The 18,427-nt window shown below is 43.3% G+C and overlaps 1 protein-coding gene across 1 annotated transcript in view; it reads right to left on the bottom strand.

The window, feature by feature from the left end:
- Positions 1-18,427, bottom strand: part of LATS2 (large tumor suppressor kinase 2) — a 63,227-nt gene that overhangs the window by 11,890 nt on the left and 32,910 nt on the right. Inside the window, exon 3 of the mRNA XM_032777435.2 lies at positions 4,668-4,800. Within this exon, the coding sequence (XP_032633326.1) occupies positions 4,668-4,800 (133 nt within the window). The remainder of the gene's footprint in view (positions 1-4,667; positions 4,801-18,427) is intronic.

The following is an 18,427-nucleotide window of genomic DNA, read 5'->3' as shown; positions in this document are numbered from 1 at the left end:
ACCCTCCACCCCAGGACACAGACTCAGCGATGAGGCTGCACTCAATGCTGACACAGTGCAAGGATAGGACCTGCCCCAGAAACACCCCAGGGCCCTGCCCCTCTGTGACAGGTGCACTAGGTATGGGCAGGCAGGCTGGCTCAGCAAGGCAGGATCCAAGTGTGGAGGGGCTTAGTGTGGGAGGATCCAGTTGTGGGTTGAGAGGGTTCTGTGTGGGACAATGTGGGTGCAGGGGGGGAACTGGATGCACAGGGGCTTGTTGGGGGGTTCTGTGTGCCACGGTAATGGGACTCTGCAGGGGGTCCAAGTGAAGGTGATTGGGGTTCAGCGGTCTGGGTGTGGGGAGAATAGACAGGGGGTGTGGGGGGGGGCTCAGCAGGGGGGTCCAGATGCTGGGTGAGTGGTGCGGGGATCCAGGTTGCAGCTGGTTGGGGCTCGGTAGGGTGGGGATCCAGGTATGGGTGGCTTATCGGGCCAGTCCAGGTGTAGGGGGAGTGAGGCTCACCAGGGAGGGTTCTAGGTGGGAGGCTCGGTGGGAGGGTCTGGGTATGAGGGGGTCTGGATGCACTGGGGTTGGGCGGATGGGAGAGTAGCCTCCTGTACAGTGATCCCGCCTCCTGCAGCTGAGGAGCGATGAGTGCAGGAAGCGTGGGGGAGAAGAGAGGAGGGAAGAGTTTGCAGAGCTTCCTACAGCCAGGGGAGAAATCTGGGGGTGGGTCTGACATGGCCCCAGATGCTGTGCAGGGGACGAGGAAGTCCGGTCCTCTCCAGCCCAGCTGGAACTAGCTGCTGAGCCCAGTGCAGGGTAGGAGCCACCAGCTGGGTCTTCCCCAGTCCCATCCCCTGCCCCACAGTGTTTTACCTCTCTGCTGGCTGCCCTGGGCACCGGAAACATACTGCTGGAGAGGGTCACAAGACCGCTCTTGCGGCTTTCCCATCAGAAAGTCATTTCTCTGAAGGGAAGCAAAGAAATCTGCGGGGGACATAAAATTCTGCACATGTGCAGTGGCACAGTATTCCCCCAGGAGTAAACAATTATCCCTTGGAGAAGGTCCACAGGGATACATATAGATGTGGAAGCAGAAATCTCCCATGTAGAAGTGGGGTTGTGCTGGAGCAGCACAGCCAGAAGAGTGGCTGGCACTGGTCTGGAAGGGAATGTGGCTTGCAGAGGCATTAATGCAGTATATCCACTCAGCATCTCTGCTGGCACGGCACACAGGGAGCATTGGCTGCAAACTGAAGCTGCTTCCCCATCAGGAACCCTGAAGAAAAGCAACAGTGTGAACATTACTGTCCTTTGGAGCTGTGCATGGGAACTTGCTGGTACAGAGATGTAATTTACATTACCTGGGACAGTGAATCTGATCAGACTGAGAAGTGTTTGGGTCTGTGGAGGTATATGACTCACCAGAAATGATTTTTGCCCACATCGTCCTATCTAGAAAGGCAAAATTTGAGGCTGCATATTTTTCATTTGGAAGGGTTTATGTCTTAGTGTATTTTGTAGCGTCCACTAACTACGACCATAGAGAACTGATTCTTTCAGTCTCATCCACAGCTGATGTCAGATATGCTCCATTTGGCTCTCAGTTGAATGCTAAAAATGTGCTACCAATTTTAATATTAAAAGTTAAAACCATATGAAGAAAGGAAAAGGATTTGAAAACGTACATGCCATAGACCGTAACAGGAAATCTCTGAAGCAAGGATTTAAACGCTCACACTGGGAATCTAAATGCTTCCAGCAAAGCTTGATGCCATCTAATCAATTGCAGGAGGCCTACACAACCTTGCATAAGCGCTCTAATACCAAACAAATCAAAATGTTTTTCTGGCATGTCAAACAGACACATGCCAATCACAAGCCACCCGAGTTTGGCTTTTTTGAGGATAACGAAGTGAAGGCTTAAACAGAACCTAAAAGAAAAGGGCTTTAAATAGTTGCAGTAGTGATTTGATCCTGAAATCTCCATAGTCTGGCATTCTGTTTAAATGAGACCAGGATGTGATCAGGAAGTAAAAGCAAAAGAAAATGAAAAACAGCTGGATAACTAGAACCTTTAGGCAGGAAAGATTGCAAGAACTGGGTTTCAAAAATGTGAACTGACCTACCAAAGGGAATATGTGCATTCAGGGGATAAGGATTTTAATATATTTGAAAGAAAAAACCTACCCTACACATAAGGAAAACGTGGTTATTAAATAATTCTGTCAATATTATTTTAAATTCTTCCTAATGCTTATCTGAGGCCCTGTCTACACATGCCTTGCGCCGAAGTCCAAAAAAGGAGAATGGTAACTGCCAGGGTTCCTATCTGTTTGCCAGATTATCATCTCCCATACAAAACACCTGGAAGGGGGCCTGGGCTACGAAGTCTCTGCAAGTACTCTACTTCCCCGTCACTCCCCTACACTGTCCCCCTGAAAGTGCAGGATTTGTAGAAAAGGCAGCAGGGCCCATCCCCACACATGGCAGAACCCAGAGCCATATGTCACCACACAAGCAGCTCCTCTTTACCCCACTCCCTCAGAGTGCAGTCCCTGGTAGCCACTATCACCCCCAACAGGAGAAATGGCTTTGTCCCCAGCTTTTGCAAGTAACCTCTATGGGCCTCTCTCTTCTTCCAGCTTTCCCTCTTCCCAGCCACTCCTCATTAGACTTGCCCAGGCTTAACTCCCTCCCCAGCACAGACCCTGGACCAGCAGAGTGCCCTTATTGGGATCTGGAGCGGGGAGAGATGGTGAGGGAAGTTACTGCATTGAACTAAATCAGTTTAAGTGCATCTACATTAGGGGGTTGTGCCACTGTAACTAAACTGATTTTAAATTGATTTTGTTAATTAGGTACAAGTTTTCCAATACAGACGAGACCATAGAACGTTACTAGTTACCCGTAACATATAAAAACCCACTCTGACCAGAGAAGTGGTCATCCCAAGGTTGCTGTTAAGCCCATCCCACTTCTCTTCCCCCACCCCGGTAATGACGATGCTATCCGATCCCATAGGTCGAGTTACTTAGATCAGTGATTCTCAATCTTTCCAGACTCCTGTACCCTTGTCGGGAGTCGGATTTGTCTTGCCTAACTCCAAGTTTCACCTCACTGAAAAACTACTTGCTTACAAAATCAAACAAAAATACAAAAAAGTGTCACAGCACAATTACTGAACAATTGCTTACTTTTCATTTTGTCTGTATCAAATGTTAGTTTGTACTGATTTTGCTAGTGCTTTTTATGTAGCCTGTTGTAAAACTATCTAGATCAGTTGGTATACTCCCTGGAAGACCTCTGTGTACCCCCAGGGCTATACGTACCCCTGGTTGAGAACCACTGACTTAGAGGATGTCTATTCATTTTCTACCAGGGTATTGGTTACTCTGGAGTGGGTGGGTCTCTCTCTCTCTCTGACCAGAAATTCCATCTCGGACCTGAGAAATCCTCCCAATGAAAGTTTTGTTGAAACTAGCACATTCTTGCAAAAAAGTTTGTTTCAATGAATTGGAATCTTCCAACAAAAAAATATTTTGTCAAAAAAATTCCCAACCAGCTCCAGGAGAGAGGAAATGGATTTCTTGGTAGTTGGGCCCATTCAAATAAAATGCACTTTAATAAAGCCATCTGCAGCGTTATACATCTAGGAACAAGGAACGCAGGCCATATTCGCAGAAGGGGAACTGTGTCCTGGAAAGCAGGGGCTCTGAAAAGAATGTAGGATCACAGCGGAGAAGCAATGAGAATGAGTTCCCAATGCGATGCTGTGGCAAAAAGGGCTAATGCAGTCCTTGGAAATTAAACAGGAGTGAGAGCCTTGTGGACACTACACAGTCTTTGCTGGTATAGCTATGCTGGCAGAGCCCGCTAGTGGAAATGTAGTGTAAGCACATAGGAGTTCTGCTGGCATAGCTACCCTACCTTCCTGAATGACATTAGCTATGCCTACCAAAGCACTCTTCTGGTGGCACAGGTGTTACTACACCAGGGGTTTGCCAACATAACTACGTGTCTGCTGCAGGGGTGATTTTTTTCACACTGCTAGCCAACATAGCTATGCCGGCAAAACTCGGTCGAGTAGAGTAAGCCTAGGAGTAGGAGGTGATTTTATCTCTGTAAATTAGGCATAGATTTCTAATCGTGAGAGTGATTAACCACTGGAATAAACTACCAAGAGAGGTGATACTATATCTCTTGATGTCTTCAGATTAAGACTGGATGCCTTTCTGGAAGATATGCTTTAGCCAAACAAGTTATAATTTAGTCAAACAAGTTACTGTGAAAGTTAATGCCTGTGATATACAGGAGGTCTGAGCAGATGATCTAACGGTCCCTTCTGGCCTTCAATTCTATTGAATCCATGAAGTTGCTGGGCATTTCCAGTCTGTGAGACCAGACTCCTGTTGAATCTAGGGACCTTACCATAGAAAGTGTGTCCAGTTTGCTGTGACGCATGCAGGGCCTTGCCCTTTTTCTCCTTAAAGTGGACTACATAGAACAGGCTTGAGGCACACTGGCAGCACTGAGTGGAGAAGCTGGTGTTGCAGTTCCTGTGAACAGAAAACTCCTGCCCACTACTGTCAATTCAGCTCTTTTCACCAACAACATATTCACTTAAAAAACAAATATATTACAAGAAAGAGATGTATAATTTAAAGGAAATTATGCTTACCTGGCGAGGTCTGCTTAATAACACGTACTATCTGTTCATTTCTAGGATCAAGATAGCCCATCTTACTAATGTACTCCAAAGCTGCTTCAATGCTTCTGCTGCCTGTCTGCTTCAGAGCTCGTACAGCCATCTCCTAAATAAAATTAAAAGCAAAGTAAGAGGTAAAGCATACAGTCAGACAAAAATCAAGAATGATCTCTTAGTCTAGGGATCAACAGGACTTTTTATATTTAAAACAATATATTATACAATTCATACCAAATCAGGACTGATTACGACCAATTGGACTTGTATGTTTTAAAAATATTTGTGTGAGTTAAGTGACTTTTTTTTTTTTTTTTTTTTTTAGATACCCAAATTCTGGTACGGTATTTGATACTCCACTCCTGAAATGGACTGCATTGTTCTGTGGTATGCCAAATGACAGCTAGAAATTCTGGTAGCTAGAGTTCTTTAATGTTATTTTCTCATTTGCTACAGTTCTAAATTAGTGCAAATTTTTAAAAAGCAATTCAAATGTTGCTGCTATAAACAAACTCGTATAAACAACATAGACTAAGAAAACAAGAATCATATACATATCCTAGGAAAATTCAAGTAAAACTCATCATACATGTTGGCACAGGTACTGTTTCAATGGCAAACCCTGCTAAAAAGCCAGGAGGTTCATTTAGTATAAACATTGTCCAGCCACCATATCCTGTAAGCTTCCTCCATGTCTCTTCTCCCCTCTGCAAGACAACAAGAAGTTCGGTCTGTTTAGAACAGGGGTTCTCAGGACAAATTTTTTGGTGGCCTCAGAGTGGCCTCTTGGGGTGGGGATGGGGGGACAGAGCCTGAAGGTCCATGACTTGGGTATGGGGATGGAGCCCAAAGCTGTGCAGCCAGAGCCCGGGGCCCGCTGCTGTGTAGCCAGAGCCTGAAGCCCTGCAGCTGGAATCTGCTACCCCAGGGGTGATGCCCAAAGCCTGAGCGCAACCTCCTCTGAGAAGGTGGGGAACTCACCAGCTGCCTGCTCCTCCAGCATTGTGCCCCAGCTGTCTCCAGAGCGAGGACAGGGCCCAACCCTTGCTTGCAGCCCCAGCAGCCAACACCAAGGCAATGCATCCAGGAACAACAAAAGGGGAGGGGCTGCTGCTCTACGCCCCCTGCCCTATATCACAGTCCAGGAGGCTGTGGCCGCAAGAAAAGCTACTTACCTAGGAGGACTGCTGTACATTTGCGGTAGCCAAGAGAGTAGCATTCAAAGCAAGCAGCTGGGAGTTGGAGTTTAATACTATATATGTGCTTTGATAAAGTCAGGATTCCTGGGTTCTAATCTCAACTCTGCACTTAAATTAGGGCAAATCTACACTTAAAATGCTGCATCAGCACAGCTGCACGGATGCAGTTGCACTGCTGTAACACTAAAGCAGCGCTAAGACGACAGGAGAGAACTCTCCTGTTGGCACAGTTAATCCACCTCCTCAAGAGGCGGTAGCTATGTTAGTGGGAGAAGCTCTCCCTCCAATATAGCACTGTCTACATGGGAGGTGGAGGGTGTCAATATAACAAATTGGTTCTCAGCCAATGGGAGCTGCAGAGCTGATGGTAGGGGCGGGGGCAGCATACGGAGCCCTCTGGTTGCCCCTATGTATAGGAGCTGGAAGGGGGACATGCTGCTGCTTCTGGGAACCACATGGAACCATGGCATACGCAGACTGGGGCAAACCCCAGACCCCATTCCCCAGCGGTAGTCTGAGGATCGAATTGAAAGGTCGGATGGACCAGACACGGCTTGCGGGCTGTAGTTTGCCCACCCTTCATCTATCATGTTGATTCATGAAACTATAGCATGTCTATGCAAATGGCGACCACATCTCAGGGACTTGCAACACAGATAATAAAACTCAATTCTTTTTTGTGGGAGTGATGGCTTACATGCTACCATAGAGTAGAGAGGTTCTTGGAAAATAATAGAACAATTCTTGGAGCTAAACTGATTTACAACTCCTGAGGATCTACTCCCTCTTTTAAAGTCAAAATTTTTATAAACTGAAAAGGCAGAAATGAGGAAAAATAATCTGCCTGGTGCAGTAACCAATGGTAATTTCAGAGCCAAAACATTCTTTTAGACAGAGGAATCAATCCAGCTCCCACTGAGGCCAACATAAAGATTCCCACTGAGTGCAATGGAAGTTGGATCAGGCCCTTCGCTGCTGATTATTTTCTTTTCACTGAGCCAAATACTTTAAGTTGCATTATGGTTTTAGAAATCTAGCTGATGATTGTGTTTTAAGCTAACATTACAGCCAGCGGCCAGACTTTAATAAGAAACACAAGCTCAGGGCAGTGTGCACAGAAGTCACAAGGGAACAGATCAGTCCCAGCCGTACGTCATTCTTTACATTCTATGTATTCTCTTTTGAGAATTCAAACACTCTCAGTGCAGCGCACCTTTTCTTTAGCATTGGCTGTGGCTGAAAAAAGAAAACAAGGGGGGAAAACCTGCTTTTAAAAATACTGTTACCTGTTAAAACATTGAGCAAGGAGATTTAAGTGGTCTGCTACATACCTGTGACAGTCAATGTTTCTAATGTAAAAACTAAGGCAGTTAAGCAGCCACTAGGTCAGCATCCTATGTAAAGTATGGACTCAGTATGAGGGGGTGGGGAAGTTGTCTTCCATGTTTGGTGGTGTACAGATAGGAATAGGTGTTTGTGTACTTTCCAGTCTCCACAGCTACAAGCAGCGACAGTGGATTGCATAACCAGACAATGGTAATCACCAGATCTATTTCTCACTCCCACTATCCAGGGTTGCTGGAACAATTTATATAGTGCGAGTGCTGAGAGCCATTGAACCAAACTGTAAAACCTGTAAATGATGGAAACCACTTCAAGCCAGGGAGTGTGACAGCACCCCTAGTTCCATCCCTATGCCACTACCACAAGCCCTGAGCTGGTAGATAGCTGCTCTACAATAAGCAACAAGACTCTGCCACATGGAAAGCCACCTCTAAGCTCTGATGCCCAACAGGGAATATCTATGTTTGACAGTACACAGATAAAGTATATACACTTATCTTAGTGTATGCAATGAAGGCTTTCCCCATTTTAGCCTCCTGTCTGGCTGGAGGCCATCATCATTGGCAGAGCTTAGCATTCTTGCTGTACTACAGGGTTGTCCAGCAACATTTTTCATTCAAAAAGCTCCAAGTCACCAAAACATATTTATCATTGAATTGAAGATTGCTCAAGAGATAAGTAATACTTTTTCTGAGAACACAGCGTCTGAAGGAGAAAATAGGTCCTCCAAGATTTGGCGAAGATAATTAATTACTAACAAAAAACAACAACAAAATTAATTACTGGATTCTCCATTCACAAATAAGGATGGGTGACAGATGCAGGAAATGGATACAAATTCTCCAAGAAAAGGAGATCAAGATTGTTCCAGAACAGACGATCAGGACATGAGAATTAGCCTTTCAAGCCTAGCCCATATTATATATAAACATGTATAATATACACACACATATATAAACAAAAATAAGCCTGGGGACTAATAAGCTTTAAAGAATGAACAAAAACAGGCTCTTGCCAAGAGACAACTAGAATTAAGAAGCAGCAAAGAGTCCTGTGACACCTTATAGACTAACAGGTGTTTTGGAGCATGAGCTTTTAGAATTTAGAACACTTTTCAAAGCAATAATAAATACCTAATCAAGAAGATAAAAGTTGTGGAACTGACACGATGTTTGCTGCCATCATATTGTTCACTCTGCTTGTATGTTATAGCCCTTCCTTCACCCTGTGCCTGTCTTGTTTATTTAGACAGTAAGCTCTTTGGGGTGGGAGAGTCTACTCCTACCCTGTGTTTGTAGACTGCTTAGCACAATGGGCCCCATTCTTGGATGGTCATTAGGCACTACTGTAATAAACATGATTAAGGTCAGTATGTCCGGTACGGTGACAGGGGGTCAAGCTGTTTGAGTGGATGAAGTACTGGTTTGGATAGCAAAAACAATAGATGTTGCACATTTCATAATAAGATGATCAGTGCTCGGAAATTCATGTCAGAAATTGCTTTACTCAATATTCAAATTAATGACCTGAAGAAGAAATCATTTTCTTTCGTCTGGAACATTGAGAGGATTAAAGTTGAGGTGAGAAGGAGAAGATGGGGTGGGGAGGGATGGGACAGGACAGACAGACAGACACATAAGTCGTTGAAGGATTTCCTCCCTTATTTCTTACAGCAAGGTTGTAATAGCATCATTCAGTACTACCCGTGGAGTGCTCACTGTGAGGAAGCATATAATGACTTGGCCCTTAGATAGTAACATGTCTGCAGGAAGAGTTGGTCATCTTTGAATGTCTGTCCATTCCCCAACACAGTACTAAACTAATAAATAAAAACCTGGTCCGGAGGCAATGTTATGCAATACTAAAGTGCAAACCAAGGTTCATAACCCTATTCTTTTTGTCTTATGACCCAAGCAGGTGGAAGCAGGGAGGACTTGTAGCAGCAATGCTTTCAGCTCCCAGGTCAGAAAGGGGATTACTACTAGCACCATTAACAGAAGTCGAAAGGAAGCTTATTTTAGTCCTCCCAGACAAAGAATAGCCATGGTGACATGCGCATCAGGAGAGAATAGAGTAATGCAAAGTAAAACTAAGACAGAGGCTTGATTTCCATTTCAGATGCCCAGAATTAGAGTTGCCAAAAAATTTTAAATGTCAATTTTTTGGCAAAAATTTTCATTCAAAAATTGCTTCTGATAATAAAATAATTTTCAAACTATTTATCAGGTTTTCATAAACTATCTAGCTGGTCAAACTTCTCTGATTTTCAAAAAAAATAATCAAACAATTTCACAAAAGCCAGTAAAAATTTAAAAAAGACTGGCATGAAGTTTATTTTCTGATTCTCTCAACCAGCTCTACCCAGAATCAGGAATTCATACACCAGCCAAATTTCCCCAGCAGGGAGAAGCTCCAGCCTCTGGAGTTGGGAGGCAGGTATATTTATACCTACTCAGAGTAAGCATCATGCCAGCTGCATGGAACTGACCTAGAAAGGGGCCAATGAACATAAGAATCAGAAAATGACAAAATTACCTAGAAAACTTCACAACTGATACAAACCATTTTCAAATACTTTAATGTAACACATTTGTATTAAAGTAATAAACTGCACCTAATGGTTTGTTCTCTATTCGCAAGTGTGGCTGCTCATCATTTCCAAACAAATGCTTGTAAGATGCAGTGATGACGTAAAACAAGGCATTTCTAGGCAGAGATTGTAGATGTAAACATTTCATTCAAGAGATGTTGCATGTTTAAAAAAAAAATTACACAAGGCTTTCAAACCCAGGAAGAGTTAATTACATAACTCCTGTTACAGTCAATATCTGAGTGTGTGTATGTATGTATACAAACACTTTTGTTGAAATGGGTTTAATTGTAATAGGCCTAGAAATCCCTTGAGGGCAACACATGAAAAAAGCCCCATGCATTCTCTCATGAAACAAACAAACAAACAAAAAACCCTGTTCCTATATGAATTTTAGGCCAAAGATAAAGAGGCACTCTCTTGTTAAGATATGCAAGTCTGTAATGTAGACATGCCGTAAGTTGACCTATGATCAAAGGTAACGTGTAGGAAGGACATGGAGTGGGGGATCATGTGCCCCCCTGCCATTGGCCTGCCAGCATGGGGAGGAAGAGGGGCTCTGTCCTCCTTTCCCTGCGCCTCTCACCTACCCCCGCCGCACGTTTGGCTGTTCTCCCTGTTAGCAGGGTCGGGATGGAGCCGCTTCTGCCTGAGAGTGCCTGGCTGGAGCCCCCTCCCACACCCTGGACTCCTCATTTCTGGCTCCCTGCCCAAGTGTGGCGGCCGAGGACAGGGGCTGAGCATTCCGAGGAGGATGGGGGTTCCAACTCGTTCAGCCTCTATCCCTGGCAGCAGGGCCCGGGCGGCAGCCGCTCAATTACTGGGAACAAGAGCTAAGCGAGCCAGAAACATGGCAGGAGGGAGAGGGGGTTCCTGCTTGCTCAGCCCCTGTCCCCAGCAGCTGAGCCCAGGCAGGGAGCAGGACACCACTCTCTCTCTGCCAGGCGGAAACGGCTCCGTCCTGCTTCCCGCCCAGCTGCCAGAGAGAGCGGCCAAAAGTACTGGGGGGAGGTGCAGGAAGAGAAGGACAGAGCTCCCGCAGGTAACGTGTGGCAGGGAGAGCGCAGGGGCTAAGGGCGGGGGTCACTGGACAAAGGACTCATGGGACAAATCACATGTTCTCTCCTTTAGATTGTGGGCCCCCCTCCCCCCTCAGTATAGGGAGGCACCGATTGTCTATGCATACGGTGGTTCATGTCCACACTACCCTCCTTCTGGTGGTGGTGTGTGTCTTTACCAGGAGTGCTTCCACTGACTTGAGAGGGGCAATGTGGGGAGCTGAGAGTCCACTCTGAGCTCCACACACAGCTCCCCGCTGAGAGCCTGGCTGCCCCCAGGCTCTTAGCTCAGCGTTCCTCACCCTCTGCTGAGAGCCCGGGCTGCCGCCAGACTCCCAGTGCGGAGCGGGGAACCTTGGCACAGCTTGGCTCCAAGCAAGGCAGGCACAGCCCAGCTGGGAGAAGGGAGCCTGGGGGCAGCCAGGCTCTAGCTGGAGCTCCCCACCCATCCCAGGGTGACAGCCCAAGCTGTGAGCAGTTTTCTTGTTAGTGTTACAGCTCCAGCCATGAAACTGACAGGAATGACAGCCAACAGCTGATATAAGTAACCTGCAGTGTCTACATGGACACAGCAACACCTTAACTATACTGACAAAGAAAGAAAGAAGAGAGAGAGAGAGAATGGAGAACTCCTCAGCTGGGCTCATAGACAGAAGCTCCCACTCCTCTTACAAGCCAGAAAAACAGAAAGGAGTAGGAGAGAAAAGCAGCAGTGATGGACCCTATTGCTTCTGGATCAGATGATCCTCAATTCAGGTCCCAGGAAGAAGAGAATCATCCTTAACTTACTGCCCCCAGTAATGCTTGTATGTTATCTTTCTATTTCCCCTTCCCTGGCAGATGCTAATCCAGAGGTTAACAAGTTTTCTTTGAATAGTTGTGCATCAATGGATTCTCTCTTTCTCCATAAAAATGTAAAACTTCGTTTTCAAAATGACAACAAAACAAAATAATAACCCAAAAAACACAGCACCTAATAGCAGCATGTACAGGATTCCTTATGTACAGGATTCCGTTAGTTTAAGCAATGCAATTAGTAGGCCTTTCAAAGTAGTGTAAATATTGCCATCCCAGAACAGTAATGGTTGTCATCTAGTCCAGTGTCCTGTGCCAGTGGCATACTTATTGTTGATGTAGTTTAAAAATAAATGCAAGCTATATAAATATCACTGGTTTGCTGTCAAAACTGGGAGGATGTATCTAGTGGGGTCACTCCTGGATTCAGTGCTATTCATTGATGACTTTGATAATGGAGTGAAGAGCATGCTTATAAAATCTGCAGATGACAACAAACTAGGAGAGCTTAGAATTGTAGAGTATCAGGGTTGGAAGGGACTTCAGGAGATCATCTAGTCTAACCCCCTGCTCAAAGCAGAACAAATCCCCAGCCTTTTTTTTTAACCCCAGTTCCCTAAATGGCCCTCTCAAGGATTGAGCTCACAACCTTGGGTTTAGCAGGCCAATGCCCAAACTACTGAGCTATCCCTCCCACCTAAGTGGAGATATACCTGTCTCCTAGGACAGGAAGGGACCTTGAAAGGTCATTGAGTCCAGCCCCCTGTCTTCACCAGCAGGACCAAGTACTGATTTTTGCCTCAGATCCCTACCCCTCAAGGATTAGCTCACAACCCTGGGTTTAGCAAGCCAATGCTCAAACCACTGAGCTATCCCTCCCCCGCTTGCAAGCACCTTGGAGGACAGGATTAGAATTCAAGATGGTCTTGGCAATTTGGAGAGTTGATCTGAAATTAAACAAGAGGAAACTCAGTAAAGATAAATGGAAAGTACTTCACTTAGGAAGGGAAAAATCAAATGCACCACTACAAAATGGGGAATAACTGGCTGAGGTGGTAGTAGTGCTGAAAAGGATCTGGGGTTATAGTGAATCACAAACTGAATATGAGTCAACAATGTACTGCAGTTGCCAAAAAGACTAATAGTCAGGAGGGTATTAACAGGAGTGTCATATGTAAGACACAGGAGGTAACTGTCCCACTCTACTAAGCACTGGTGAGGCCTCGGCTGGAGTACTGTGTCTCAATTCTGTGTGCCATGCTTTAGAAAACATGGTGACAAATTGGAGAGTCCAGAGGAGAGCAACAAAAATGATCACTGGTTTGGAAAACACAACCTATGAGAAAAGGTTAAAAAAAACCTGAATAAATTTAGTCTTGAGAAAAGAAGACTGAGGGTGGACCTACTAACAGTCTTTGAATAAGTTAAGGGCTGTTGTAAAGAGGACTGTGACCAATTGTTCATAGATTGTTTGGGGGATGCAGGAGAAGGGGCACAACAGGGACCAGCAGCAGTGCCACATAAAAGCGAAGGAACTGCATCAGGCATATCAGAAAACCAAGAAGGCCAATAGTCGATCCGGTGCTGAGCTGCAGACCTGCTGCTTTTACAAAGAGCCGCATGCCATCTTTGGTGGAGACTAACGCCACCATGGAACTCTCTGAGGAGCTTGAGCTCCAGGCTCCTGGTGTGAACAGCGAGGACAAGGAGGCAGCAAAGGAGGAAGCAGAGGACGATAGGGGACACGCAACAAAGGGGCGGGGGACGTCCAGCTATGCCATGAGCCAAGACTTGTTTGAGACTCCCCAACAGTCCAGTCAATCCAAACAACTATAGGACAGAGGATTTTTCCTCTCTGGTTTAATGAAATTGGCAAATGTGTTCTTCAGGGAGGCATTACTGATATCAGTACTGAAGTCCAATTTAAGAAATTAAAATAAACATTGTAGCATTCAACAAGGAACCAATATAAAATTCAAGGAACAATGTTTTTGGTAAATTGCTCTCATGAGTTTATAAATTCCACTAAGTAAAAACCTCCCACTAGAATAAAACCCCCATCACACAAAAAATACACGACAGGTATGTCTATACTGCAATGAGATGCCCGTGAGGCTCAGGCTATGGGGCTGTTTAACTGCATTGTAGACATCCAGACTCAAGTGGAAGCCTGGATTCTAGACCCTGAGAGGCGGGAGATCTTGAGTCCTAGGACCCTCATACCAATCAGGGTCCTAGACCCCAGGATCCTGCTCGAGTCTGGACGTCTACACTGCAGTTAAATAGCCCTGCTGCACGAGCCTGACGAGTGGGAGTCAGCTGAAACAGGCCAGCTGCAGGTTTTCAATTGCAAAGTAGATATACTCAGTGACTAGGTTTCTGGACAAAACACACCCATGATAAGGTCATTGTTGCCTCCTGGCTCAGGGGACAGTACTCCCTGCAGGCTGACAACATCCTTTTACAAAAGGACTGAGAGGATGGCTACATTTTCATAGAGATGTGCCTGAATCACACTAAAAAAATGCACAGTTGTGCATATAAAAATATTTTGTCAGTAGGTGTCACTTAAACATGGAAATCCTACTGCATGCCCAAGAGAGCCAAATGATGTGGATTAGTGCTGTAAATTAATCGCAGTTAACTCACACAACTAACTCAACAAAATTAATCACACTTATAACAATAAATATACCAATTGAAATGTATTAAATTTTTTTGGATGCTTTTCTACATTTTCAATATTGATTTCAATTACAACACAGAATACAAAGGGCACAGTGCTCATTTTACAATATTTTTGTTACAAACATATGCACTGTAAAAATGATAAACAAAATAGCATTTTTCAATTCACCCCATACAAGTACTGAAGTGCAATATCTTTATTGTGAAAGAGCAACTTACAAATGCAGATTTTTTTTTTCTGGTTACATAACTTCACTCAGTAACAAAAGTGTAAAACTTTAGCACCTACAAGTCCACTCAGTCCTATGTCTTATTCTGCCAAGTGCTAAGACAAATAAATTTGTTTATATTGATGGGAGATACTGTTGCCTGCTTCTTATTTACAATGTCACCTGAAATTGAGAACAGGCGTTCCATGGCACTTTTGTAGCTGGCGTTGCAAAGTATTTACATGCCAGATATGCTAAAAGTTTGTATGCCCCTCCAATGCAGAAACTACAGAACCCAAACCACCAAAAAAGAAAATGAACCTTCTGCTGGTGGCATCTGACTCAGATGATGAAAATGAACATGCGTCCATCTGCACTGCTTTGGATCGTTATCAAGCAGAACCCAACATCAGCATGGAAGTGTGTTCTCTGGAATGGTGGTTGACACATGAAGGAACACATAAATCTTTATCGCATCTAGCACATAAATATCTTGCAAAGCCAGCTACAACAGTGCCATGCGAACACCTGATCTCACTTTCAGCTGACACTGTAAACAAGAAGCAGGCAGCATTATCTCCTACAAACTGTAACCAACTTTGTTTGTCTGAGTGACTGGCTGATCAAGAAGCAGGACTGAGTGGACTTGTAGGCTCTAAAATTTTAGATTGTTTTATTTTTGAATGCAGGTTTTTTTGTTACATAATTCTATATTTGTAAGTTCAACTTTCATGATAAAGAGATTGCACTACAGTACTTGTATAAGGTGAATTGAAAAATACATTTTTTTGTTTTTTACAGTGCAAATATTTGTAATCAAAAATATAAAGTGAGCACTGTACACTTTGTATTCTGTGTTGTAATTGAAATTAATATATTTTAAAATGTAATAAACATCCAAAAATATTTAAAATAAATGGTATTCTATTGTTGTTTAACAGCGCAATTAATCGCACAATTAATTTTTTTAATCACTTGACAGCCCTAATGTGGATATAGCTGGGATGTGGCCATCTAAGGGCACAAGTCCAATTTCAATATAACTAAGTAATAGATGCGTGGAAAAGTATGTGCTAAGCGGTAATTAGATAATTAGGTGTGAACAATTTAGCATTTTTTTCCAGAGTGAATGCACTATGCATATCAGATGTTAATTCTAATTTGAACATGCACAATTTTGTACACTGATGTCACAACTGTGCTCTGAACATAAAAGCCTTCAAAAATCTAGCTTTAACTGTACACATCTCAACTGGATTATACATTACAGCAAGGTGGCAAGTCCCGGTAAGAACACTGCCTTTACCTACACAGGTACACAACTATATAAAAAGCACTACATGTATGTTTTTGTTAGCTTTGTAATTTAATGGGAATTGCTGGTGCCCAGCTCCTCTTGGATCAGGTCCTAACACTTTATTTTTTATTTAAAAAGAATTTTAAAAAATGGTTTCTGGGACCTGATATTTTATATTTTTAACCAGCCATGTACAGTCCAAATAGGCAGAGAAAGCCATAGTCATAGTAGGCCATACTAGCTGCCCTCCAGAGCAGCAGAATAGTCAGTAGCCAATTGGAAAAATAAGCCCCCTTCCAACTCCCACATCTTGCTGTTAATACTGAAGTACCAATTTCTTGACTTGACTATGAGAGCAAGTAATTAGTCTGGACAGAACAGCAGTTCACTGAAGGTTCCATGACGAGATTATTCCTCTTCATCAGCCGTAAGTAATGTATTTGCTAATTTTACTACTCAAGTGCTAGCTAAAAATGCTTTTGGCTAACATTATGCATGAGATTGCTAGTGCAGTACTCCAAGTATTTTTTTACTGCAGACACAGACATTAGAAGTGACTGGCTTCTATTCCCCCCCAAACTGCCCGGTCTCAGCCCCTTCACTGGGGGGCCCCCCCCGCCCACTACTACAGAACAGAGTATATATTAAAAATAGTCATGTTGTTTACAGATGTTCACGGGATTAAAGAATAATGTTTCTGCCAAGCTTGGTGTACATGAATTATTAACTGGGCATCCAGATTCAATATGGTGAATCACTGGGCTCACTGTCCAGAAATAAAAGCATCAGGATACAAAATATATATAGACAGACAGAAAGGCCTTCCTTGAGCTGCCAACCCCAAACTTTAACTAATCTGCCTCAAATTAAAGACATACAGTCTGGAAGTTCATGGATACTGTTTGTTTCACACATCTCTATGCTTAATTAATTGTGAATCTACCCAAGGTCATGATGCTCCACTCAGGTTTCTTAATGCTATTTACATAATGCTTTACACTTTGTATTCATTTTCCAGGACTTTAGTGCACAAGAGCAATAATGCCACTTCCTTCTACCGTGTAATGTTATACATCTTTATTCAGTTTTAAAGCACTTCGTTTTCAAATGTGTTCTTACAACTTCTCCCCTAAGAGAAGAAAAATTCTTAACAACTTCCCAGTAATGACAGTTGGTAAGAGCAAGTCACCTAATCAAATTCCAGGTCGGATGCTGACATAATTCTTCAAACAAGGTTAATGCATCTGTTCAAAAAGTGTTTCTGACATGGATTTTAGTACTTTACGAGGGCTCCCTCCCCCTTAATTTTCCCTTTGGGAATACCTTAATAGAACTGTAAAATGTCCAGTTTGGAATGCATTATAACTGAAGTGTTCTTCTTTGGGGATTTACACTACTAGGGGATCCTAACCTAATGTAAAGTAGTAATTCGCATTCCAATTTAAAAACTTGAGTTCTATTGCGAGACAAATGAAGGCTACTTCTCAGTAAACCTAAGGAGACTGAACAAACATCTAGATTTTTCTCAATATTCAAAAAAAAATAAAAAAAAATCAAGAGACTTCTTGGCCCCTTTACTGTTCAAAGACTGGGAAATTCACTAGCGTTATCTTTGTACCTATTTTTAAAACAGGATTATCTCAACTTAAATTCATTAGCATTTCATTCATATGAATTCTACTTCTGTATTTCTCGTTCCAAACTCTGAAAACAAAAGCATGAAAGATAGCATTCAACTGATGTCTCTACAAAAACCTGGATGATCAAATTTTGCACACTAGGGATCATATTAGAAACTTGCCAGGCAGCACTTAATGTACATTAGCTCCATAAAACACACATGTATCCTGTGAAATGCTGAGTACCATGGACTCCAACTGAGTGGCTCTCAGAGAACACTTTAGAAAAACCTCAAAATAACCTTCTGTAACAAGTCCTATATAATTAGTATAGCTTTCCACAACTGCATGATAAGACGTCAAGTCACACAGCGCTGGAAGCAAAAAAAACCAGCTGGATAAAATATCCTAAGGTCAGGCTTTTTATATTTAAAGCAGTTGTAGCAAAATTATTCAAATTCTTATCACATAACTGACCAGGAGGAGAGTCCACAGAGAAGCAAACAATTACTCAAGAGAACAGCTGCAGTCTCTGAATCTCAGGAATCATTGTGACAAAAATATTGTGTCCTCTCCATGTTAATCTGGAGCATAAGTGTAAGAAATTAAAGATAGCCAAACATCAACTAACAATTTAATTGGTGATAGAGAAAAACCATGTAATCGTACACCTGACTTCAGTTACACCAAAAAGTAAAGTGAAGTAAATGACATAATTCTGATCAGTCATTCTATTCAATATTATGTACATCTACCATTAGGTTTTATTACTCATTAAATTTCTCTAGCAATGTTTCTGGCAAATGGGAGGCAATTTCTTTCAAGGTGTCCACTTCATGGGCTTGTCTACACTTACATTTTATAGCACTCTAACTTGCTGTCTCAGGGGTGTGAAAAATCACCCCTGAGAGCAGCAAGTCTGAGCACTTTAAAGCGC

This window comes from Chelonoidis abingdonii, chromosome 1 (assembly GCF_003597395.2).
Source record: "Chelonoidis abingdonii isolate Lonesome George chromosome 1, CheloAbing_2.0, whole genome shotgun sequence".
Classification (NCBI taxonomy): domain Eukaryota; kingdom Metazoa; phylum Chordata; order Testudines; family Testudinidae; genus Chelonoidis; species Chelonoidis abingdonii.
This window is presented reverse-complemented; position numbering and strand designations above follow the sequence as displayed.